The sequence below is a fragment of the Cebus imitator genome, unplaced genomic scaffold (assembly GCF_001604975.1).
Source record: "Cebus imitator isolate Cc_AM_T3 unplaced genomic scaffold, Cebus_imitator-1.0 Scaffold117, whole genome shotgun sequence".
NCBI lineage: Eukaryota > Metazoa > Chordata > Mammalia > Primates > Cebidae > Cebus > Cebus imitator.
In genome coordinates, this window is record NW_016107432.1 from 8967469 (window position 1) to 8991945 (window position 24477).

Genomic DNA, 24477 nt, shown 5'->3' on the forward strand with positions numbered 1-24477 from the left:
CCCGCTTCTTGGGTGCTGTGGGATTCATGGCTATGCAAGTAAAGCCCCTTGCCCTTGGTGACAGCTCCTGTTCTTGTCATGATTTACACTTCGGGGAGGAGGAGGTGGCTATATAGGTCAAGCATCCCTAAACTGAAAATCCAAAATGTGAAATCCTAAGTGCTCCAAAATCTGAAACATTTTGAGTGCCGACATGACACTCAAAGGAAATGCTGGTTGGAGCATTTTGGATTTCAGGTTTTTGGATAAAGGATACTCAACTTGTATTTACCTTTTCTTCCACAGGAAGCTGAGATTGATAGCATTCACCAGTTAGTTGTGGGGGCAACCGAAAATATCAAGGAAGGCAATGAAGATATAAGAGAGGTAGGCACTGTTTGAGTCCCCAGGTCCGAGGTGGTGCAGCACTGAGTCCCAGCAATGGTGTTCGTCTCGCTGGCACAGCTGCCCAGGAGGCTTGCTGGGCAGAGCTCACAGGGCTGATCACAAAATTGAGTGGCCGTGAGGTCGTGATCAGTTCCAGCCGAGCTGCATGTGTTCATGAGACCCACCAGCCCATCACCCATTGCCCACCTCTGGCTGCTGTCCAGAGGCAATGGCTCACCAGCCTCCAAAGGAGTAATCCAGGGTGGGTGGGGGTACTCCTGGCAAGGTCAGGCCAGCTCCCCAAGTACAGGGATGCACACTGGTGGACAGGCTTGTTGGCCCCCACTGAGGGGGATGCTACCGTTTCCTGAGCTCAGTCCTCAGGGTTGGGTCACCACGGACATCACATTACTGGGAAACGCAAAGCTGGCAGTCACTCTCTGCTCAGGGCCTTTCACCCCGGGACAGAAGGGAGTGATTCCAGGAGTTGTGCTGAGGGAGAATTGTGCATGACCCAAATGATGGCCACAGAGAAGGAAATGTAACCCATTTGTCTTCTGGGAGAAGACAGGCCCAATTTTTGATTTTGCTTAGTAATTAAGCCATCTCTTCAGGGTAAGCACAGATCAAGCAACACCCGTAGTTACAGCCAGGATCGGAAGAGTACGTGGGAAGAGTGGGGCATTTCAGGGCTGCTAAAACCAAAATCTGGTGTGATAAAACACCTGTGCTCCTGTCCCTGCCCAGGCCATTAAAAACAACGCTGGCTTCCGCGTGTGGATCCTCTTCTTCCTCGTGATGTGCTCCTTCTCCTTGCTCTTCCTCGACTGGTACGACAGCTAGCCTGGGCCGTGGGGGCCCACAGACCGTGTGCTCTCATGCACCCCCGGTGCCAGAGCGTGGTATGACCAGACTTTATCCCAGAGCCATGTGAAGGGAAAGGGGTTCAGACAGACATCTTCCCCAAAAAGGGATACCCAGGCTGATGGTGTTGAGCCCATTTAGCAGCTGAGAAAGAAAACCATGCACAACAGTGGGGAGGGTCTTATAGCCATTTTAAGGCAAGACAGACTGAATACGGGAGCTGGTGATTCTCCTGAACTTGAGGCTGCCTTTGCAGGGGGTGCTGCTCCAGTAGCAGAGGCACAGCAGCCCTCAGGAGCCCCCAGTTGTCTCAAGGTTCAAAGGAAGTCATGACCTTTCCCATCCTGGTAGCTTCAGGGAAAAAGATAGTTAATAACGTCTCTGAACAAATGATTACTTCTTTGTTTCCTGTGGCTTCTTGTCTGTCTGAGTCATCTAATACATGGACTCACTGGATTATAGAAAATTCACATCTGCCTTGTTAATCTAATAAATACAATTACAGCCCCTCAATGTGTTGTCAGTGAGTGTAAGTTGAGAAATTCAGTGGAGGCCCGCCCACCTCCTATCAGGGAAGAAATGCAGGGGAGGCTCTGGGGCCCTCCGTGAGGGGCTGCCTGGCGTCCTCCAAAGACCGCAGCCCCCAAAGCAGCCAGGGGTGTGGGAGCACCAGTTTCTCCTCACTGGGTCCAAGGAGCCTTTGTGCAAAGGAGGAATTGGGCCGTGGAAGAAGAGGCCTACTTCTCTTGTGCCTGTGCATCTGACCTTCCGGGAAGTATAAACAGGAGCACCTGTTTATATTGGAAGGTGAGACATCTGGACCACATCTGGAAAGAAGGCATCCCAGTGCCCACATGGGCATGAGAGCGTGCCCTGTGCCTGGTGAAATACGTGTGTACAGACAGTCCACTGCAGCACAGTATCCTCGGGTTCTTTATTTGCACAGAGTGAAATGTCAGAAGTTACATGGAAATGAATTTATAGTCGATAAAGTCCTCGTCTACTGGAAAATACACCCAGGTTCAGCCTCTGCACTGTGCGCACATGGGCTTCACTTGTGTCTCTGCAAATGTACAGGAAGTTTGGCACGGATTTATTGCTCTCAGTCATTTTCCACAGCTTAACAATGCCCTTCTCAACTCATGCCTCTGTGATGCACCCCGCTGTGCCAGGAAGGTAAGGTCACGGTCTATGTTCCCAGACACCTTGATGATAAAATATATCTTATGTCTTAGAAGCACATTTCAGGAAACAGTAGTGGAGCTGGCCATGGTCACCGTGCCTGTTTGCAGCAGATCTCACACTGTTTGTCATTTATTACCAGTCTACTAAAAAACTGAAACTTGTGACATGTACACCAGAAACAACACATTCAAATAACATAGAAGAAACGTCTGTGAATGTCTTTTTTCTATTTAATTGTTTTATACACTTAGTTTATCTAACTGGCAATTTTGTAAACATATACTTTAATATCAAGATTCAAACTGGAACAATTTTCTTACAAAGGTCGTGAGTTGAAATTTGTAGTTTTGTTTGCAGGGTGCCACACCAGCCCCCCCACCCCCACAGCCTTTCCTGCCTGTTTCCCACATCAAGGGAGTTCTATCAGTTTCACACAATCAAAATTAAAGGTAGCCCTAGCTTACCAGAAATTACACTTTCACTTTTCCCACCCAGATATTTCTTTAAAAACTAACAGGGCATTGGTGCAAATGTATTCATAATAGAAGTGATTCTTTCCTATCAGCACATCTCAGCGCAAACAGACTCCCCGCAGGGAGAGAGTTTTGCACCTCACAGGCCCAGGGCCGTCTCTTCCCAGCCCCTCCATCTCACATGCTCTGCCAGTCTACACACACTGGAGCGAACCCCAGCTGTCTCCACCCAGACTGGTGGTGCCCCTCCCTCCTTACCAAGATGCCAGAGTCAGAGGGGAGGGAGTAGTGAATCCACACTGAGCCTGCCACCAGGCAAGGCTGTCCCACCCCAACTCAGGAATCAGCACGGTGGGGGGGGGGGTGTCTTTTCCTCATCCTCTCCGCCACTCACTACAGTGCATCTTGGCAGCAGTCAGCACTGTTACCTGCTGATGGCAGATGGGAAGAAACGCTAAGTAGGCTTGCTCTTGGCACAGCGAGAGATCGCTCTAGATATGGCTATGGAGTAAGGTTTGCAGACAGTAGGGTGGTTTCAAAAAATCAGTTCCACAAAATGCATTTATCTGAGGTCCACACCCTTAGCGTATCCAGTGTAAATTTATTTTTTGACAGCATCCAATAAATCCCAGTTAAGGAGCTAAATGAAGATCATAACATGAAAAGTGGTGTCAGAGCTCTTTAGGCAATGCTGAAATGCACTTGATTTTATGCCCGTGGGTGGTCGGCAGCAAGTTTTATTTGCAAAGCAGCATTAGCAAACAGAAGCAATTGCACCGTAAATGAGTAACCTCTAAAGTATCAGTAATTATATTTAATGAAATGTCCCTCAAAGTCCCTTTGTTACTTGCAAGTGACACATTGTAAGGAACTTGCCCATCCCGCTAAGCTGACTTCTCAGCCGCCTCAGTCTCCTGCTCAGACAGCTTCTCTTCCGACAGAACTGACATCCAGGGCGATACGGAGCGTGTGATGCTCTGCTTCGCCAGGTTGTAGTGGTTTATGACTGTGTAAAATTTCTCCCGGGCACTGGAGTCTTGCTCCGCATAGTAGCTCTCCAAGCCTTCTGGGATGCACTGGGTGCTCTGAAAGACAAGAGGCCATTGAGAGCATGCATCGGTGCAAGACGAGGTGCCAGCATGTCTCCAGTTGGCAGCCAACAGTTCCTGGGCACCTTCCCTGAGCTTGGAGGAAAAGATACAGTGATGAGCAAAAACCGGCATGGATCCTGCCCTCAGAGCACACAGCGCAGGGGAAGCCTGGCATTGGTTATTAACCAACTGGCTGGTGAGTGCCATGGCAAACGGGCACTTGGGCTCCAGGAGCACAAGTGTAATGGGACAACAGGACTAACTTCACTGAAGATCTTGCATTAACTGTCTTTTTTTTTTTTTAGATGGAGTCTCACTCTGTCACCAGGCTGGAGTGCAGTGGCATGATCTCGGCTCACTGCAACCTCCGACTCCCAGGTTCAAGCAATTCTCCTGCCTCAGCCTCCCAAGTAGCTGGGATTACAAGTGCCCGCCACCATGCCCAGCTAATTTTTGTATTTTTAGTAGAGGCAGATTTCACCATGTTAGCCAGGATGGTCTCGATCTCCTGACCTTGTTCTCCGCCTGCCTCAGCCTCCCAAAGCGCTGGGATTACAGATGTGAGCCACTGTGGCCCGCCCATCATTTTTAATCAATTAGAAAACAGTGACACTTCTGAAATGTCCAGAAACAACCAAATCGAATGAGGAGGGAAGGGAAGTGAGAAGGGCTTCCCTTAAGGTAGGTTCTCAGTAGACCTTAGCCAGGTGAGGGGAGCACGGGGCAGCACTCAGGGCAAAGGAAACCAGAGCGGAGAGGCCTTGGGGTGGGAGTCAGAAGAGCGGTACTGGAAGGAGCTGGGAGGTGACGTGGTGACCCAAGGAGCCACTGGACGCTGCCGAGGAGCTCAGGAGGGGTGGGGGTGCCGGAAGCTGTCCCCTATGGGCTACAAACCTTTTGGAGGCCAAGGACTCCTAGGGTTGTATGTGGAATTCTGTTGGCATTTTGGAGGGAAACCAGTTCGCCACTGTCATCAGCTTGTTGGGAGTCCAGGGCCCAAAAAAGGCTAAGGTCCCACAGCAAAGGCTGATGCCTGGCCGTACAGGAGCTGACCTAACCCACTGTCCCACAGTTAGAGCCGGTGTTGGTGGGGCACTAAGTGGGCACAGTAGTCAGTGTGTTCACAGAGCTCAGGGACCCCACACCATCCCCATAAGGAAGGCGTGCAGAGGTTGCTAATTGTCTTCCACTACCCATTCTCCCCAAGGAGTTGACCAGGGCATGTGGCACCCACCTAAAGACTACATTTCCCAACCTGCCTTGTAGCCAGATGAAGCCATTGACTGATTTCTGACCAATAGGATTCCAGCGGATGTAACCAACCCAGTTCTGCCCTGAGTCCTTAAAGGGAAGCTACCTACCTTCCACAGTTCTGGGCCAGCTCTGACCTCCCAGAGGACAAAGCCCTAGAGGCTGGCAGGGCAGCAAGAGACGGAATCAGAGCTCCGGGATGAATTTATGGGTCCTGCACTGCCTTCAAGCTTAGACTTCAGTGCGAGAGAGTAATAAACCTTCTACCTCATCAAAGCCACTACTATTTTGTGTCTCTAAGCAACCAAAGCATTACACTAACAGCCAAGAGGGTCACTTTATCAGATAGGAAAGGTGAGAACTCAGTTGAGTCAGGGGTCTCCAGCCTTAGCCACCATCCCCATCACCTGGGAAGAGTTTAAAAACTCCAGATTCTCAGGCCCTCCCCGCTAAAAGTATGACTCGGCAAACTTACACTCTAGTCATCTGTATTTTTAAACATCTCCCCAATAAGCCCAAGGTTCAGCCCTCCTGAGTCCAGCATCTGGGCCAAGCCCACTTTGCTGGGACGTTGTGAAGTCCACAGCTCTCACTGACTCCTGGTACTTAAGAAAACCTTGCCATTTCCACCTCTGCCACTGGGTTCCTTTCCCCACCCCAGGCAAGTACAGGGTAGAGAACATACGGAATCTCTTTGATGATGACTCAGCATCTCCAGGTACCTCAGGCAACACTAGGATTGCCAGCAGAGTCTGCGGCACCAGTGAGTGAGGATGTGCAGGAAACACACCAGGGAATCGCCTTGGGGAACCTCCTCACCTGAGCCGAGGTCTTTCTCTACCTCTGCAGCTAAAGACAGATTAACCGGGCTCCGCAGCTGACGGGCCAGCTCCCGAGGCTACCCTGCTGTGTCTAGACCCATCTCCCCCAGCCCTGGCAGGCAGGAAAAGGGAACTGCCCAGGTTCGAATTTCCCTCCTGACATCCTCATGATGACCAGCCATGTGCGGGAGGCTTTCTAGGCACATTCTCTCTCTCTGGGGTGAGCTCCATTAGGCCCACTCTATAGATGGGGGAAGTGACACCCAGACAGGCGACTACAGCCTCAACTCCACAACCCCATCCCGTGTCACCCAAGGTACTGATCCGAGACTTCCCACCCAACCCAAAGACAGAAGAGTAAGGAAAGGAAGGCCTTACAGTAAGCTCTACCCAGATGCCACTGGTCAGAACCATCTTTTCCATTGGCAGTCTTAGACATTTAACCAAAGCATTCATCCCTGCCGTGGGGCACACTGGCCTGAGAGATGGACCCCATCTTGCCTTGATGAGTGACTCACCTCCACTGGCTTAGGGCAGGTATACAGCGACCAGCTCCTGATGCCACCCTGCACTGTGGAGAGTCCACTCCGAACCTGGAAGTCTAAAGATGAGTATATTTGATACCTACAAGGCCCTTGTGAGCAAAGAGCTATTTTCAGAAGAGAAATGACAAATGGAACGTGCTTCTCACCAACACTGCCCCTTGTCCAGTGTTTCAGGGGCTGCCACCGGCAGGAGGGTGGCACTGCAGAAGTGAAGCTTTGAGCCAGGCCTACTGTACCAGCTGAGTTCATGTAGGGAGCCCTTTCTCTGTGAATCTGGGGTCACTCACCTATAAAATAGGGCTAATGAGTCATACCACCGTGTTGCTGAGGACTAAAGTCAATGCATGGTGGCTCAAGAAACCAGGGCATGCCCCAGGCCACAGCGTGGACAGAAAAGATAAAGCCAAAGACACCACCCACGACCTCCAGCCCTTTTATCACAGCATCTGGATCTCAGCCCCACCGGGACGTTGGGAGGCGCCTGACACGCTACAGAACAAACACCCATTCAGGCTAGCAGCGCATATGTCAGGAAGGCTCCGCGGCCAGACTCCCTTCCGGCCGCACCACCACGCCCCTTCATGCTCTGCTTCACCTGCCACTCGTCATCCCTCGGGGAAACAGGGACAATGGCTTCCCCTCTTCCCTCCCACCCCGGTACCCAGCAGAGCCCTTTGAGACCCGATGCCGCCAACACATGTGGAGTGGCAACCCTGCTCAGGGCTGGCATCTGAGATGGCTCAAAAATGGCTCTGCCTCCAGGTGCCCCGCCCAGGGAGAAGGACAAGTGGAGTCCCCAGATGCCTCCCGCACAAAGTGGCTGCCCAAAGACAAGGCTGGGGAGGCACCTCGGTGCCCCTGGTGGCAAGCACCCCGGGGGTGAAGGGCTTCCCAGAGGAAGCAGAATGCAGAGGCCTTGCTGTGAGTACACATGGGCCAGGGAAAGCTCCCTGAGAAGCTCCCACTGCCCCCCGACACCCCATCTCATACAGAGCTTCCCTCACCTGTGGGACATGCCTTGAGGGGAGAGTGACCCCGCTGGGCCTGCACAGGGAGGAGCTTTGGGGGGGGGTTCCCAAACTTCTCTGGGCCTCATTCCCTCACCTGTGAAGTGAAGCTGATGATGGGCCTATCTTATGGGGCATGGGAGGACTGGGGTAGCTAAGTAAGTGTGTTCCCAGCACCGGCACTCAGCACTGGAAAAGAATGACCACTAAGGGCTGGGTATGGTGGCTCATGCCTATAATCCCAGCACTTTGGGAGGCTGAGGCTGGAGGATCGCTTGAGTGAGTCCAGGAGTTCAAGACCAGCCTGGGCAACATAGCAAGGATCTGTAACCCATCTCTACATGAAAAAAAAAAAAAAAAAAAGAATGGCCAATATAAAGGAAGAGCCAATATAAAAATGTGGGATTTGGGGCAATTTCCCCATTATGTTTAAAATTTTTTTATAATACTTGTGTAGTTATTTCATGGTTTAAAAAATAAAAAAGGCAAGAGATACACCCTAGTGTCCTCTCAGGCCACGTCTGCCTTTGTGACCCTCCTCATGACATCCCTGAGCTTGGGGCCACTGAGAATGGCTGCCCAAAAAGAGCCTGTCCCCTCCCCACGGCCAGGGGCTCTGAGGTGCCCGCCCTCACGGAGTTGAGTCCTCTCCCCACTGCCCGGGGCTCTGAGGTACCTGCCCTCAGTCCAGCGTGCACACAGTAGGAGGCACTTAGTAAATACTGCAAATGCTGACGGTACCAGCTGATCTGAAGGGCGTGACCCTGGGCTCCACAAAGAGCCTCTGTGTACCCTCTTCCCACGGATAAAATGGGGATATAACAGCATTCTGGGCGCATTCCATGAGCAATTGGTGTAAAACCCCTCACAAGCTGCCCAGAGTCCGCGTGTTACAAGCACGTGCACAGATATGTAGGAAAGAGGGCGTGGGGACCTCCTGAGCTCACGCCTCTCCTTTCTCCAGCTCTGGCCAGGGGCAGTTGGATACAGACCAGCAGCTGCCTGGCCCTCCTAGCTACCTTACCCGGAAAGGACACCCCCTCATTAGATGCCAGTGGAAAACGTCAGAGTCCCACAGGATATCACTCCAGAACCACCTCTCTGGGGACTGTCAATTCCCAAGGCTGGCCGTGTGCAGGAATCACCTGTAGGGCCTTTTCAACAGCAGATGCCAATGAGGCCGCCAGTCTCACCTGCAGCTGGCAGGGACCAGGGCTTCATCTCCGGGGTCATCACCCACCCAGACCAGGCATCCAGCGGGACCTGGGCTTGCAGATGGGGAAGGCAGTTTCAGCTGCCCCTCTTCCACGTGGGAACCTGCTCCAGGCCCAGCGAGGATGAGCCAGGAAGGAAGCCCCAGCGCAGCTGGTGAGGCTGCTGGCCGGTTATTTGTGAGTAGCCGGTTTCAGAGGGGACTTCCGGCCCCCAGGAAGCTGTCCTCTGCGGTCCTTTCTCCCGTTCGGGGCCCACTCCCGGGCCTGCCCATGCTCCCTTTCTATGACGTCAGCCTCTCTAAGTAGCTAGCTCTGCACCAGGCCCTCTCCTTTGACCCTCTGCCTCCCAGATTCAATCAGTCCTCCAGTCCGTGGTCTCCCCTCCATCCCCAGCAGAGGGGCCCCTGCAGCAGCCTCGTTGGTCATCTCCCTGCCCTGTCTCTCCCTTCCAACCTCCAGCCTTCCCGGGAGACCCGAGAGCTCACGCTATCACTTCCCCTCCTCTGGAAGCCTGTGCCTGGCCATAAAACTGGCTCATCCTCCGCTGCCTGGCCCCCCCACCAGCATGACCCCACAGCCCATTGCTCCCTCTGTGCTCTTGTAATGTCACACACTCCCTCCCACTGGGTCAGGGCCGGGCCAGCCCTGCCCTCCCTCCCTGAAGCCTGTGCCCTCTGCTTTCGCTTGTTTTAAAGCTCTGGTGTCCTCTCGGCCTCCAAAACAGACTCAAACTCTCCCAGCCCCAGCCCAGCACGTGGACAGGGGCTTCCTGAATAAAACATGAGTGAGGCCGGGCACAGTGGCTCAAGCCTGTAATCCCAGCACTTTGGGAGGCCGAGGTGGACGGATCATCTGAGGTCAGGAGTTTGAGACCACCCTGGAAAAACCCCATCTCCACTAAAAATGCAAAATTAGCTGGGCATGGTTGACCCATACCTGTAATCCCAGCTACTCAGGAAGCTGAGGCAGGAGAAGGGCTTGAACCTGGGAGGCGGAGGTTGCAGTGAGCCAAGATTGCGGGGGGAAGGGGGGGAAACATGAGCGAAAGAATGGGAGCTTCCCTTGGCTGGGCACCCACAAGCTCCCTGGCTCACCTGGAGACCTGCTCCTCCAATGTGGACCACCCTTCTAGAAACTACCACCCACATGCCACAGCCCAACCCTGGGCCCCTCTTTCCTGTCTATAGCCTTCACATTCAGTGTGCGACTGACTTCCTCACTATTCTTTTGAGAATGTAAGAGCCTTGTGAAGGCAGGTACCCTGAGTACCCAACTGGGTCTCAGCTGTGTTCCAGCATCTAGAACAATATAGCAAGAGACACTGGCATGGGCTGGGCGCCATGCAAATGCCCGCTCAAGGAAGGAAGAGCTGAATGTTGGGAGCCTGAGGACAGCATGACACGGAGGGAGGAGAAAAAGGGACTTGAGCTGGGCAGTGTGGATTCCAGCCTTTCCCGCTTATTACGTAAGGATGCTGCGTCCTCCCATTGGCAAACTCAAAACCAAAGCGAAACCCAAACCCAAGCCGAGCAGTGACAGCTGACGAGCCAGGCTTCCCATGCATGTGCTCAGTGCCAGGAACAGTCGGCTTCTCCTGCTGTATTTTAGTCTCAGCAGTGCTAAGCCCTGGAAATGAGCATTTCACACTCACTCTGGGACTTTCAGAGCCAGCTGAAATGGGAAATGGAGCCCACAGCAAGCAGGTTTTCAAGCCAGGAGCAGCATAACGGCATTCGGGTCAACGATGGACCACATACCACCATGGCCCCATTAAGACTATCACGGAGCTGAACACTCCTCTCACCTGGTGACCTCGCAGCCACTGTATGGACAGACACAACACATTCCTCACATTGGCGCTGGTGCTGGTGTAGACACACCCCCTACACTGTCAGCTGTACAAAAGTCTTGCACATACAATTATGTACGGTACACAATACTTGACAGTGATGATAAATGACTACGTTACTGGTGTATGTTACCATACTGACTTTTTATCAGTATTGTCGAGTATATGCCTACTTATTAAAACGTTAACTGTAAAACAGCCCTGGGCAGCTCCTTCAGGAGGGATTCTGGAAGAAGTCATTGTTTTGTTTTGTTTTTTGTTGTTTTTTTTTAGACAGAGTCTCACTCTGTCACCCAGGATGGAATGCAGTAGTGCAATCTCGGCTCACTGCAACCACTGCCGGCCAGGTTCAAGTGATTCCTGCCTCAGCCCCCCATCTAGTGGGGATTATGGGTGTCCACCACCATGCCTGGCTCATTTTTGTATTTTTAGTAGAGATAGGGTTTCACCATATTGGCCAGGCTGGTCTTGAACTCTTGACCTCAGGTGATCTGCTGGGATTCCAGGCGTCAGCCTCTGTGCCCATCACCACCTCTGAAGACCTTCCAGTGGGTCAGGGCATGGGTGGAAGGCAGCGATACTGTTGATCCTGACCCTGCACAGGCCTCGCTAATGTGTGTGTCTGTGTCCTTAGCGTTTAACAAAAATGTGTTAAAAGTAAAAAACTAAAAATGTTTTAAATAGGAAACACGTTATAGAATAAAGATGTGAAGAAAAATAATATACAGCTGTGTTATGTGTTTGAGTTTTAAGCTAAGTGTTATTACAAAAGAGTCAAAAACTTAAAAGTTTAAAAGTTTATGGGCTGGGCATGATGGCTCATGCCTGTAATCCCAGCACTTTGGGAGGCTGAGGAAGGTGGATCACCTGAGGTCAGGAGTTCGAGACCAGCCTGGCCAACATGGTGAAACCCGTCTCTACTAAAAATACAAAAATTAGCCAGGCGTGGTGGCGCACGCTTGTAATCCCAGCTACTTGGGGAGGCTGAGGCAGGAGAATTGCTGGAACCTGGGAGGCAGAGGTTACAGTGAGCCGAGATGGCACCATCGCACTCCAGTCTAGGCGACAGAGCGAGACTCCGCCTTGAGAAAAAATAGAAAAGTTTATCAAGTAAAAAGGTTACAGTGAGCGCAGGTTCATTTACTACTGAAGACAGAAAAGTATGTTATGAATCGAGCGTAGCCTGTGTCCAGCGTTCACTCAGTCACCGCAGTACACGGCCATGCCGAGGCCTTCACATTCACGCACCACTCCTCCCTCCCTCGCTCACCCGAGCAGCCTCCTGCCCTGCAAGCTGCCTTCATGATGGAACTGCCCTGTGAAGGCGGGCCACGTATTATCTTTTATACCGTGTTTTCACTGTACCTCTTCTATGTTCAGATACACAAATCGTGTGACAACTGCCTACAGTGTTCGGTGCAGTAGCATGATGTCCAGGTTTGCAGCCCAGGAGCGGCGGGCCGTACCCTACAGCCCGGGCGTGTGGCAGGCCGGGCCACGTGGGTGTGTACAGTACACTCTCTGAGGTGGGCGCAGTAACGGAATCACATAACAATGCATTTCTTGAGACGATGCCTGGCCAGGTGCCAGGCTGGGACTACCGGCGCACACCACCATGCCCGGCTAATTTGTTGTATTTTTTGTAGAGACTGGGTTTCACCGTGTTGGCCAGACTAGTCTCAAACTCCTGACCTCGTGATCCACCCGCCTTGGCCTCCCAAAGTGCCGGGGTTACAGGCGTAAGCCAACACGCCCGGCCCTCCCTTTCTTTTCTTGAGTCATGTTGCCTTGCGTGCCACTTGTGGGCTTTTTGGAATGAGCATTATGTATGCAAAGCGACCATTTCCAAGCCTGTAGACAGCTCAGCACCAGTGTGGCTCCCACGGTGGGACCAGCAGAAGAGGGACACAGCTCAGGAGGGGTTGTGCCCCCAGCCCTGTTCCCTAGTCCCTGAGTGGCCTTGGGCAAGGCCTTCCTCTCCCTGGGCCTTGGCTTCCCCCAGTACATCCTCTCCTCTTTCATGAGGCGGACATGGTCCCCTCTTCCTCCCCCAGAGCCATCCGCTGGGACCCAGTAGATCTCACCATGGGCATTTCCCTCGGCAGCCCCTGGCTGTGCCCACTTTCGAGGAGGGCCCTTCCCCAGACTGCTGAGGTCAGTTCCCAGGGGCCAAGTCCAGGAGTTTCCTTTCTGTGGTCCCGTGTGCCCCCTGCCTACCTGCCCTGCTCTCCAGGTGGCCTTCAGCAGGGCCACTCCTGGCACTGGCCCCTGCTGCTCGAAGGCCTATCTCTGGGCCAGCTGGGGGAGACGGCCAAAGCAGCCTTGAGTTCAAGGGAGAGAACAAGGGGTGCAAAGGCGTCCCGGGGCCCCTGGGGGGAAACGGAGCTTTACCTTGAGGACGAACCCATCGGGGCAGGCGCGGTCATACTTGTACACCTTGTAGACGACCAGGAAGACGACACAGGTGAGGAAGGCCAGGGCGAAGAGGACCAGCACAGAGACCTGTGGGCAGAGGCAGGACCGTCAGGGCGCAGGCAGCAGCGCAGGCACACACACCCGCACACGCAGGCCACACACACGACACGTGCAGAGGCCATCTCTGGAACAACCTGGGGAGGGTGGCTGGGAACGAGAGGTGAGGAGCATCACTTTTCACCGGGTAATTTTTTGGAACATTTTAATTTTTCACCATATTCATAAGTCACCTTCATTTTAAATTAGTTATTTTTAGTACCCAGGTCCTGCGTAGAGGGTACAGATGTGAGAAAGCCTCACTGTTGCCCAAGCAGCTCTCCGGCCACTTAGACACGTGTCTGTCTGAGGAGCAGGTTTGGGCTGCGGCTCCCACTGCCCATCAGGGCCCTGGTGCCTCAGCTACCAGCCAAGTAGCCGCTCAGCAAACGCGTCCTGAGCCCTGGGCTCAGTGCTGGGACGCGTGTCGCACAGACACCAGCCTGCTTTTGCATGGGACCAGGAAAGACAGAACTTCTGCAGCCCCATCAGCCTTCACCCTCGGCGGTTTCCTGTGTGGTTGGTGTCCTCAGGGACAGGAGTTCGGTTTTCTTCACCGAGGTGTGCTGAGCACTAGACAACCCCAGCACACAGTAGGTGTTCAGCTGGTGTTTACAGACGAGCTAACGACAGCATGCAAGACAGCTGGCTTGGAGGGGGACACTCTGACCCGACTGGAGGGTGTGGGGCATGGGTCACTAGGTGACACTGGACCTGGACCTTGAAGGCACTCACCTGGCTCCAAGGGAGCCTGGCAGGTATGAGTATGTCTCAAAGCCAAAACGGGCCAGGCACGGTGGCTCACGCCTGTAATCCAGCACTTTGGGAGGCCAAGGCGGGTGGATCACCTGAGGTCAGGAGTTCGACATCAGCCTGGCCAACATGGTGAAACCCTGTCTCTACTAAAAATACAAAAATTAGCTGGGTGTGGTAGCACATGCCTCTAGTCCCAGTTACTTGGGAGGCTGAGGCAGGAGAATTGCTTGAACCTGGGAGGTGGAGGTTGTAGTGAGCCGAGATCGCGTCACTGCACTCCAGCCTGGGCAACAGAGCAAGACTCCATCTCAAAAAAAAAAAAAGAAGAAGGAAGGTGCAGCCATCTGACACACATGGCAGCCAGAGGCAGTGGCAGGGGCCCAGCCGGGGAAGGGCCAGCTGCTCCTGTGAATGACAGCCACAAGCCCTGACAGTGCCTGGGGTCGGGACAGGTTCTGGGCAGGGGCCGGAGCACCCTGTGGCTCTAGCTCGCTGGCCAGGAGTACAGCACCCAGCTCCAGCCCGTGAATGGCAGTGAAAGGAGCACTTCCCAGGGACAGTCCCAGGACGCCGAGGACAGCGCCTGGGCGGGAGGAGCATGAGGGAGCCGTGTGCTGTGGCTGCTGTTACCATCACTCTCCTTTCCTCGCTGGCCCGGGGTCACACCTGGCAGACAGCAGGGTGGGCTCTCAACCTTCCAAGCCAGCTGCCCTGTCTCACGCTCAGCTGGGGCCACCATGCCCGGGGCCCAGCTACCTGCCTGCCTTTCTCCACAGTCCACACTGCAGGGCTGCCTCACTCAGGGCGGTCCAGGAGGGCTGGGCTCCATCTAGCCGGCCTCCTGCATAACCCTTTACATTTTACTCTTTGCATCTGAAAACATTCTTCTGAGGAGCAGCCCAAGCCACCACATGGGAAGACGTCCTGTCAGAAGAGGGTTTCAGGTCCCTGAAGAGATGGGGCGTCGTTAAAGCTCTTTCTCCAGTTGGGAAGCCACATCAGTTTGGCTCCGGCACCTCATCTATCTAGGTTTAAAAATAACCCCCTGCTGGCCGGGTGTGGTGACTCATGCCTGTAATCCCAGCACTAAGGGAGGCCGAGCTGTGCGGATCACCTGAGGTCAGGAGTTCAAGACCAGCCTGACTAACATGGAGAAACCCTGTCTCTATTAAATATACAAAATTAGCCAGGCATAGTGGCTATGCCTGTAATCCCAGCTATGTGGGAGGCAGAGGCAGGAGAATTGCTTGAATCCTGGAGGCGGAGGTTGCAGTGAGCTGAGATTGCACTCCAGCCTGGGCACCAAGAGCGAAACTCCATCTCAAAAAAATAAATAAATAAATAAATAAGGCTCGCTCTCTCCTGCAGGGCTGTGGGGGAACCACCTCCTCAGGGGTGTCCTCTGAAACCTGGCCAAGCGTTTCCTGCAAGATCCTGGGCCTGATGGCTGAGGAGCTGGCAGAACCGTCAAATAACAGCCACAGTCCCTGAACAGCCAAGGGGAGAGGTTAAAGAAATACATCCAGGGAGAGTCAGCAGCGGGGCGGCCCAGGGTGTGGCAAAGCGCAGCCCACAGGGGAGCTCTCTCTTCCCACTGCACTATGCAGACCCTAGGGCTGGGCTCTCCTCGGCCACTGCAGGGCACAGCGTGGGGACCATGGCCTTAAGAGAGGGCCCCGGGCCTTTCCAGAACCTGGCTCGGAGCTGAATCCTGTGAGCGGCTGACTGTGTGATCTTGAACAGGTCGCCTGGCCTCTCTGGGCCCCACATCTCATCGCCCAGTGGGGGAACCATGCCTCACCCGCTGACGCATCCCAGGAGAAGGACCAGAGAGCAAGTGTTGAGAGCCTGCTGGGCCCCTCCCATAGAGATGCTGAGGTGAGTGGGACCTGATTATGAAATAGGGTCTTTGCAAATGAGGCCATCAGGGCGTGTCCTAATCCAACCAGACTGGCATGTCCTTATCAAAAGAGGAAATTTGGATGCAGACAGACACGCACATGGGGAGAGGGCCACGTGAGGACGAAGGAATTAGAGCACTGTGTCTACACAGCAAAGCCAACGATGGTGGCAACCTCCAGGAACTAGGAGTCACAAAGACGGAGTTTCCGCTGCAGTTTTTCCAGGGAGTACAGCTCTGCCGACACCTTGATCTCAGACTTCTGGCCTCTAGTACTGGGGGAGTAAATTTCTGTTGCTCTGAGTCCCCCCACTTTATTATGGGGGCCCCTAAGAGCAGAGTGACTTCAGAGGGGTCAGGACTGGCTCCCCTCACCTGCCCACATTCTCTCTGCCACGACCCCGTTCCTTCCGCGGCACGCCAGGCTGCACTGGCCTCTCTCCTCCTTGCCCTTCAAAGCCCTGGCCAGGCCCCCACCCCAGGAAAGCTCTGGAACATCCCTGCCTCTCTCAGGACACCAACCGTGCATGCAGGCACCAAGGAACCCAGCATCTATTTTTTCCTAATTAAAGTGAAATAAAAGGGTGTCACAGTTTGGAGACGTTCGTAAGTCCCTGTCCCCTCCCCATGAGATACTTAGAAGGATTCTGGAACAAATGATGAAGTTACTGAGCCAGACATCAGCGTTTCCTCTAGGACCTTGAAGTGTCTTTTAAGTTTTCTCTGCAACAACATGCCATGACCATAAGCATCTTGGAGAACCATGACCATCAGCAAATCCATCTTTCAACCAATTTATAAACACTTGGGCAGGCGTGATGGCTCACGCCTGTAATCCCAGCACTTTGAGAGGCCGAGGCGGGCAGATCACCTGAGGTCAGGCAATTGAGATCACCTTGGCTAACATGGTGAAACCCCATCTCTACTAAAAATACAAAAATTAGCCGGGCGTGGTGGTGGGCACTCGTAGTCCCAGCTACTCAGGAGGCTGAGGCAGGAGAATCGCTGGAACCTGGGAGGCAGAGGATGCAGTGAACTGAGATCACCCCATTGCACTCCAGCCTGGGTGACAGAGTGAGACTCTCTCAAAAAAAAAAAAAAAAACTTGAGTCAAAAGATGAATGAACTAGCCGGGGACTAAGCAAGACAGCCCTGAGATCCTGGCCTGCTCAGCCACACACAGTGACCCCGCAAAGGGCATCTGCCCCAACCCTGGTTTCCTGTGAAAAGGGGATGCCGGCCCCACACCTGCATCGACAGAGGGGTGTGCAGGAGACCCCAGGGCTGGCAAACAGTGGGCATGGTGAGCTGGGCGAGCCCTTGTTACCCGACAGGAGCCCAGCTCCCACACAATGTCACAGTCTCCACGCTGGGCAGAAAAGGAGACCGTCCGATCCAATGCCTTTCTTTACACATAACAAAGGCCTTCTCACTGAAAAGCCAGCACCTTCAAGTCGGCCGTCAGGTCCCAGGTGGTCCTAAGAGGCCCCTGTTGCTACGAAAAAAAAGAGAAGTGGCAGCCACTCACAGCGACCCTAGCCTGGGTGCAAATCGGACTCAACTGTGGCTGCCAATGAGAATCATGGGAGGCTCTAATGTCCCCACCGTCCAGACTCCACCCCAAGTAGTGACAGTGGCATGGCAAGTTTTTTTGTTGTTTTGTTTGTTTTTGAGACGGAGTCTCACTCTGTCACCTAAACTGGAGTGCAATGGCACAATCTCAGCTCACTGTAACCTCCGCCTCCCAGGTTTTAAGCAGTTCTCTCACCTCAGCTTCCCGAGTAGCTGGAATTACAGTCACCCACCATCATGCTTGGCTAATTTTTGTATTTTTGTAGAGACGGGGTTTCTCCATGTTGGCCAGGCTGGTCTTGAACTCCTGACCTCAGGTGATCCGCCCACCTCGGCCTCCCAAAGTGATGGGATTACAGGCATGAGCCACCGCACCTGGCCAGCATAACAAGTTTTAAACTCTCCAGATATCATCTGCATGCAGCCTAAGCTGGAATCAAGGGGATAAACAAAGGATTCCACTTCTGGGCGGAATTCCTGGGGGCTCCCGAGCTACACCCCCCAGACTTTATACTCTCACAACAAAACACTTCCATTAGGAGGCGCTCTGGAGACATCTGTCCACCGCCTTGCACACACAGGTCAGCAGTTTAAAGTCTGCATACTCCTTATACAACGCCTGCAAGGCAGCACTACTGACTGCGTTTTACAAAGGGGGAACTGAGGCTCCGATGTACATGACTGGGCCCAGGCAAACTGGCTGTTGTTGGCTGAATAATGGCCCCAAAGACACCCAGGTCCTAACCCCAGAAGCGTATATGGTGGCAAGGGACTTTCTGATGCAATCAAGTCAAGGGCCTTGAGAAGTGGAGATTATCCTGGAAGGTTAGGTGAGCCCTAAAGGTGTCCTCTAGCAGGGGAGCAGAGGAAGGTGAGGAGGCGGACACGTGTAGACAGAAGAGCAGAGAGAAGCCTGACGACACTGAGCTGCAGGATGTGAAGGCGGGGAAAGGGACCTCGAGCCCCACGCAGTTCCAGAAGACAGAAGAGGCAGCGACACAGTGTCTCTCAGAGAACCTCTGGGCAGAGCAGGGCCCTGAACACCCCTCGACTTTGGCCCAGTGAAACTGACTTAGGTCTGCGGACTTTCAGGCCTGGGAAGAATTCCCGTGTGCTGTCTTCAGCCCTGCCATGGTGGTAATTTGTTATACTCACCGCTTCTGTCAAGTTCATCTTCCCCCACAGATGGAGCCCCTGAGGGCAGGACTGTGATTCACACATCTGGCACAGAGAAGATGCCTCCTGCATGTTCAGTGCATGAGTGAGTGCATGCGTGAGTGGATGAGTAAATGAATGAGTGAATGAATAAATGAATGAATACAATCAGCAGATACTCCATCTCCTAATGAGCACATACTGAGCAACTCTTGGACACCTGGAGCCGACCCAGAATAATGTCTACACATCAAACAGAACATGGATTTAGTTTTCAGGAGGTGCAGGCTGTGTTGGTTTTATTAAGCAAACGATCCGGCCTGGGGAAGGAAGTGACTCCAGGACTGGTCTCCCGTCCCCGCCCCGTGGGTTGATGGACAATGTCTGACTCTCTCGCCTGGCTTCTCCAGGTGGGCCCCGCAGTCTCTTGATTGGGAGAAGCACATTTTCTTAGAAGCTGAGTCTTTTTTCCAGGGCTCATGTCTCCATCAGGCACAGGAAGCTCGGGGCCCGGAGGCAGGGCCCACAGTGCCTACAGGAACCCACAAGCATGTTTAAGTTTAACTTTGTTTCAAAATCAAAAGAGAAAGGCCAGGCACCTTGGCTCATGCCTAATTCCAGCACTTTGGTAGACTGAGGTGGGCGGATCACCTGAGGTCAGGAGTTCGAGACCAGCCTGGCCAACATGGTGAAACCCTGTCTCTGCTAAAAATATAAAAATTAGCCAGGCATGGTGGCTCACGCCTGCAATCCCAGATCTTTGGGAGGCCTTGGCGGGCAGATCACGAGGTCAGGAGTTTGAGACCAGCGTGGCCAATATGGTGAAACTCGTCTCTACTAAAAATACAAAAGAATTAGCCGGGTATGGTGGTGAGCACCTGTGGTCCCAGCTACTCGGGAAGCTGAGTCAGGAGAATTGCTTGAACCTGGGAGGCAGAAGTTGTAGTGAGCCGAGATTGAGCCACTGCACTCCAGCCTGGGTGACAGAGCAAGACTCCATCTCAAAAATAAATAAATAAATAAATAGAAAATACAAAAATTAACCAGGCGTGGTGGTGAGTGTCTGCAATCCCAGCTACTTGAGGGGCTGAGGCAGGAGAGTCATTGGAACCCGGGAGGTGGAGGTTATAGCGGGCCAAGATCGCAGACTGCACTCCAGCCTGCTACAGAGCAGATGGGCTACAGAGCAAAACCCCATCTCGGGAAAAAAAAAAAAAAATTAAAGGAAAAAAGTAAGAATAGCAGGCTGGATGCTGCGGCTCATGCCTGTAATCCCAGCACTTTGGGAGGCCAGGGCAAGAGGATCATTTGAGCCCAGGAGTTTAGATCAGCCTGGGCAACATAGGGATAACTCATCTCTACAAAAAAAAAAAAAAAATTAGCTGGGCATGGGGGTGCACGCCTGTGGTCCCAGCTGCTCAGGAGGCTGATTTGGGAGGATCGCTTCAGCCTGAGAGTTTGAGGCTGAAGTGAGCTGAGATGGTGCCACTACACACCAGTCTGGGTGGCAAAGTGAGGCCCTGTCTCAAAAAAATCATCATCATAATGATACTGGTAAAGATATACTAAGGAACCCAGCCTAGACTATATTCATCTTTAGACCAAAACAGTCTAAATTTTCTTTTTTTTTTTCAAATGAAGGAAGGGGCCTATGAAGGCCAGACCACCTCATTCCCGAAAGTCCCTGCCTCCTTCCTTCTTAAGAATCCCCAGGCAGCCAGGGGACATTCTCAGGTGCTTTGACATGGCTGAGCAGCCCAGCAGGGCTATAGGGTCCAACAGTGTCACCCTGGTGTTAACTCTTCCCAACACAGGCCGAGAACTGCTAAAGAGTCAGCCCCACTAATTTTGCCAGGGAAGGCTTCTGGGAGGCGGCGTCCATGTCCCAAAGGAGGAGGAGCTTACCAGGGAGGAGGGCAATGGAAGTCCAGCAGGGAGAAACAGTTTGTGCCACACGCCTGAAGCATCAGAAAACCCCAGTGTGTGTAGTCAGTGTAGCTGCAGCATCGCACATCCTGCTGGAGAGGGGACACGAGCCCGTGACAAAGGTGCCTGTCTGCCACACCAAGACACTGGAACCAGACAGGTCCTAGGTGTTGCCAGACTCCAGGAGGCAACTGCCACTTTGTGACAAACTAGCATTTCTCACAGCACAAGCAGTCGTGTGAAGGACAGATGTCTACCACTGATGCGCACGCATGTGTGTATTACAGCAGTCTACATTATCCCGATATTTACATCACTTCTCTGCAGCTGTCAACAGAAGCTCTAAAGCAGGAGACAATGGGATTATAGCTGTTGTGCAGGGATTTGTACTCATTGCTGTGCGTCCCACAGATGCCCTGAGGTGGCCAGAGGTGGTCCAGCCCCCACTGCTGTGGGCGTTATAGGGACAGTGCACTGGAGCAGCGGGTGCAGGGCTCCACCAGGTTTGTATCACTGACCTCTTTGGCAGCTAGGTGAAACCACAAATCCTTAGAATGGTGTTTGAAATGCATAAAACACAATACATAGACTTGCAAAGAAAACTGATTATACTGAAATACTGGTATCAAAATATTACAAAAATCTAAATTTGTGATATAATATATATGTGTTGCACCTGGTGCAGTGGTTCATGCCTGTAATCCCAGCACTTTGGGAGGCTGAGGTGGGTGGATCACAAGGTCAAGAGTTCGAGACCAGCCTAGCCAACATGGTGAAACCCCGTCTCTACTAAGAATACAAAAATTAGCTGGGCATGGTGGCGCATGCCCAGCTACCACTCAGGAGGCTGAGGCAGGAGAAGAGCTTGAACCTGGAAGGTGGAGGTCGCAGTGAGTCGAGAACACACCACTCCACTCCAGTCTGGGTGACACAGCAAGACTCTGTCTCAAAATGTGTGTGTGTGTGTGTGTGTGTGTGTGTGTGTGGTGTTTATGATCACTGAACAAGATCTGATACTGTGGCTTCAAAGGAACCATGAGCAATAAACACTGTCCCAAGATCTTGGCAACAACTGCAATGTGATATAAAAACACCTGTGATTTGCATTAGTGACAAAATCACAAGTACCACTAATATCTCTGTAGTTTATTGCCTACATTAAAAAGTGAAGGGATTTGTACACTGAAACTATAATAAATTTTTGAATGAAATTAAAGAGGACATAAATAAAAGGAAATAGACCCTGTGCTCACAGATTGGAAAACTTAATATTGTTAGGATGGGAACACTTTCCAAACTGATCTACAGATTCAAAACCATCTCTGTCAACAACCTAAAAGCCTTTTGTTATTATTGTTTGCACAAAATGGAAATTGTAAGAGACCTTAAAGAGCCAAAACTGTTTTCAAAACCAGTTTGGAAAACAAAGAACAAATTGGAGGAGTTCTCAATTTTAAAACTTACTACAAAGCTACAGTAATCAAAATGGAGTGGTACTGGCATAAGACTAGATATATAAATCCATGGAATACAATCAAGAGTCCAGAAACAAAACTATGAATCCATGATCAACCAATTTTCAATAAGGGGGTCAAGACCATTCAATTAGGAAAGAATAGTCTCTTCAACAATTGTGTTGGGACCACATGAAAAAGAATGGTATTGACCCTTACCTCACACCATATATAAAAATTAACTCAAATTAGTCAAATATCTAAATATAAAAGCTAAGCCATAAAACTCTTAGAAGAAAACACAGGAGAAAGAATCTTCAGGGGATTTAGCAATGGTGTCTTAGATCAGGGCTCCCCAACCCCCAGGCTACAGACCAGTAACAGTCCATGGCCTGTTAGGAACTGGGTTACACAACAGGAGGTGAGCAGTGGGTGAGTACATATTACTACCTGAGCTCTGCATCCTGTCAGATCAGTGGCAGCATTAGATTCTCATAGAAGCATGAACCTTATTGTGAACTGTACATGCAAGGGACCTAGGTTGTGTACTCCTTATGAGAATCTAACGCCTGATGATCCTCATGAGTATCTAATGCCTGATGATCAGAGGTCAAACAGTTACATCCCAAAAACATCCCCCACTCCCTGGTCGGTGGAAAAACTGTCTTCCACAAAACCAGTCCCTGGTGTCAAAAAGGTTGGGGACCACTATCTTAGATAGGTATAGCTCCAAAAATTCAAACAACAGAAGAAAAAACAAATGATCCTTCACCAAAATTTAAAATTTTGTGCATCAAAGAAACTAGCAAGAAAGTGAAAAAAGAACCTACAGAATGGTTGAAAATATTTACAAATCACATTAGAGCTTAGTATCCAAACTATATAAGGAACTCTTACAACTCAACAACAAAAACACAGCCAGGTGTGGTGGCTCACACTTGTAATCCCAGCACTTTGGGATGCCAAGGCGGGAGGATTGCTTGACTCCAGGAGTTTGAGACCAGCCTGGGCAACATGATGGAACCCCACCTCCACAAAAAATACAAAAATTAGCTGGGTGTGGTGGTGAGTGCCTGTAGTCCCAGCTACTCAGGAGGCTGAGGCAGGAGAACTGCTTGAACCCAGGAGGCGGAGGTTGCAGTGAGCCAAGATCAAGCCACCGCACTCCAGCCTGGGTGACAGAGCAAGACTCTGTCTCAAAAAAAAAGAAAAGAAAAAGGTGCTGGAACTGGTTCATGATGATGGTTGGAAAGCCAGTGAGTGTATTAAATGGCACTGAATGGAACATGGCTCTACTTTAAAGAGGTAAGTTTTATGTTTTACCACAATTATTTACAGAATGGGCCAGAGGAGAGAGGCGAAAGGCTGAAGGTGTCACAAACCTACTGCAGGGATCCTGACAAGAGACCGTGAGCCCAAGCAGGAGGCAAGGGAACCCTGAGGAATGCTTTCCAGAAAGAACAGCCAGGAACTGAGAAATATAAACAGGAGCTGGGCCTCAGCGTGCATTTATCATGAGTTGATAAGGAGGGAACATGTGTCCTCGAGGCCCAGGGGTCCTGGGTGATGGCCACCACCCAGCATCCTGACCACTCACTGTGTCCGCTGTCACTCACAGAAGGGCCCCGCCTGGGCCAAGAGTTACGTGGTCACTCAAGTGAAAGGCAGTGGCCCATGGCCTCATTCTCAGAATGCTCACCGTCTGGACAGACCAGAAGCCTGAGTGACATCAGCCCTCGCTGTGCTCCCGTCTGCCCTCTCTGGTCAGGGGCCACTGCCCAGCTCAGGGACCACAGGGGAGTCGCCCTACAGGCCCCACTGGTGTGGAGGATGAAGCACAGTGGGCTTTGATGTGTCACCCTCATTAGCTGGGTGACCTTGGGCCTGTTCCTTAACTTCTGGCCTTCATTCCCCACCTACAAAATCAGGACAGCAGAGTCAGCCATCAGAGACTGTCATTCACAGTGAAAGAGACAGTGCTCGTGGTGCCCCGAGCCCGGCCATGCACCAGGTCGATGGCGCCGGTCGATGGCACTGGGCAGCTGCTGTCACTCTCCCCCTCCTCCTCCCCTCGGAGGAGGGAGAAGGAAATGAGCATTTCTGCTGAGTAATGCGGTTAAAAAAAAAAAAAAAAGGGAAAAAAACTTGGAAAAAGAAGATGAATTCCGAATCTTCAAGCGTTTACAGCACTAAATATTTTAGGTAACCCACACAAAAGTGAACACACAGACACATACACACACACAGACACATACACACAGATGACTCAACCCACGTGGTATCCAGTCCAGCCAAAGCCCCCCACTACAGCTGGCCTGGGGAAGGTGGGCTCCCAACCAAGCCACAGGATCCCACAAGATGCTCGCACAGCTGAAGGTGAGGGGGCGTCCACACACACTTTCAGGGTCTCCAATGCCATCCCCATGGGAAGAACCCCCACCCCCACTGCTGAATGCCAAGGAAACGGCATCACTGTTCATAAATATTTAAGAAATGCATCTTGAAACACACCAGGAGATCACTGGAGAGCGTGGAAA

The 24477-nt window shown here is 52.0% G+C and overlaps 2 protein-coding genes across 4 annotated transcripts in view; one reads left to right on the forward strand and one right to left on the reverse strand.

Annotated features, from left to right (window-relative positions):
* STX18 (syntaxin 18) overlaps window positions 1-1743 on the forward strand; it is a 118151-nt gene extending 116408 nt beyond the window's left edge. For all 3 annotated transcript variants that reach the window (XM_037742228.1, XM_017539157.2, XM_017539159.2), the window contains 2 exons: window positions 286-366; window positions 1114-1743. In XM_037742228.1, the coding sequence (XP_037598156.1) occupies window positions 286-366; window positions 1114-1209 (177 nt within the window). In that variant the 3' untranslated portion in view covers window positions 1210-1743. The remainder of the gene's footprint in view (window positions 1-285; window positions 367-1113) is intronic.
* Window positions 1744-2145: 402 nt separating this feature from the next.
* Window positions 2146-24477, reverse strand: part of NSG1 (neuronal vesicle trafficking associated 1) — a 32127-nt gene continuing 9795 nt past the window's right edge. The window contains exons 4-5 of the mRNA XM_017539160.2: window positions 13058-13168; window positions 2146-3973 (exon numbers count right to left, since the gene is read on the reverse strand). Coding sequence (XP_017394649.1) covers window positions 3773-3973; window positions 13058-13168 — 312 coding nt within the window. The 3' untranslated portion in view covers window positions 2146-3772. The remainder of the gene's footprint in view (window positions 3974-13057; window positions 13169-24477) is intronic.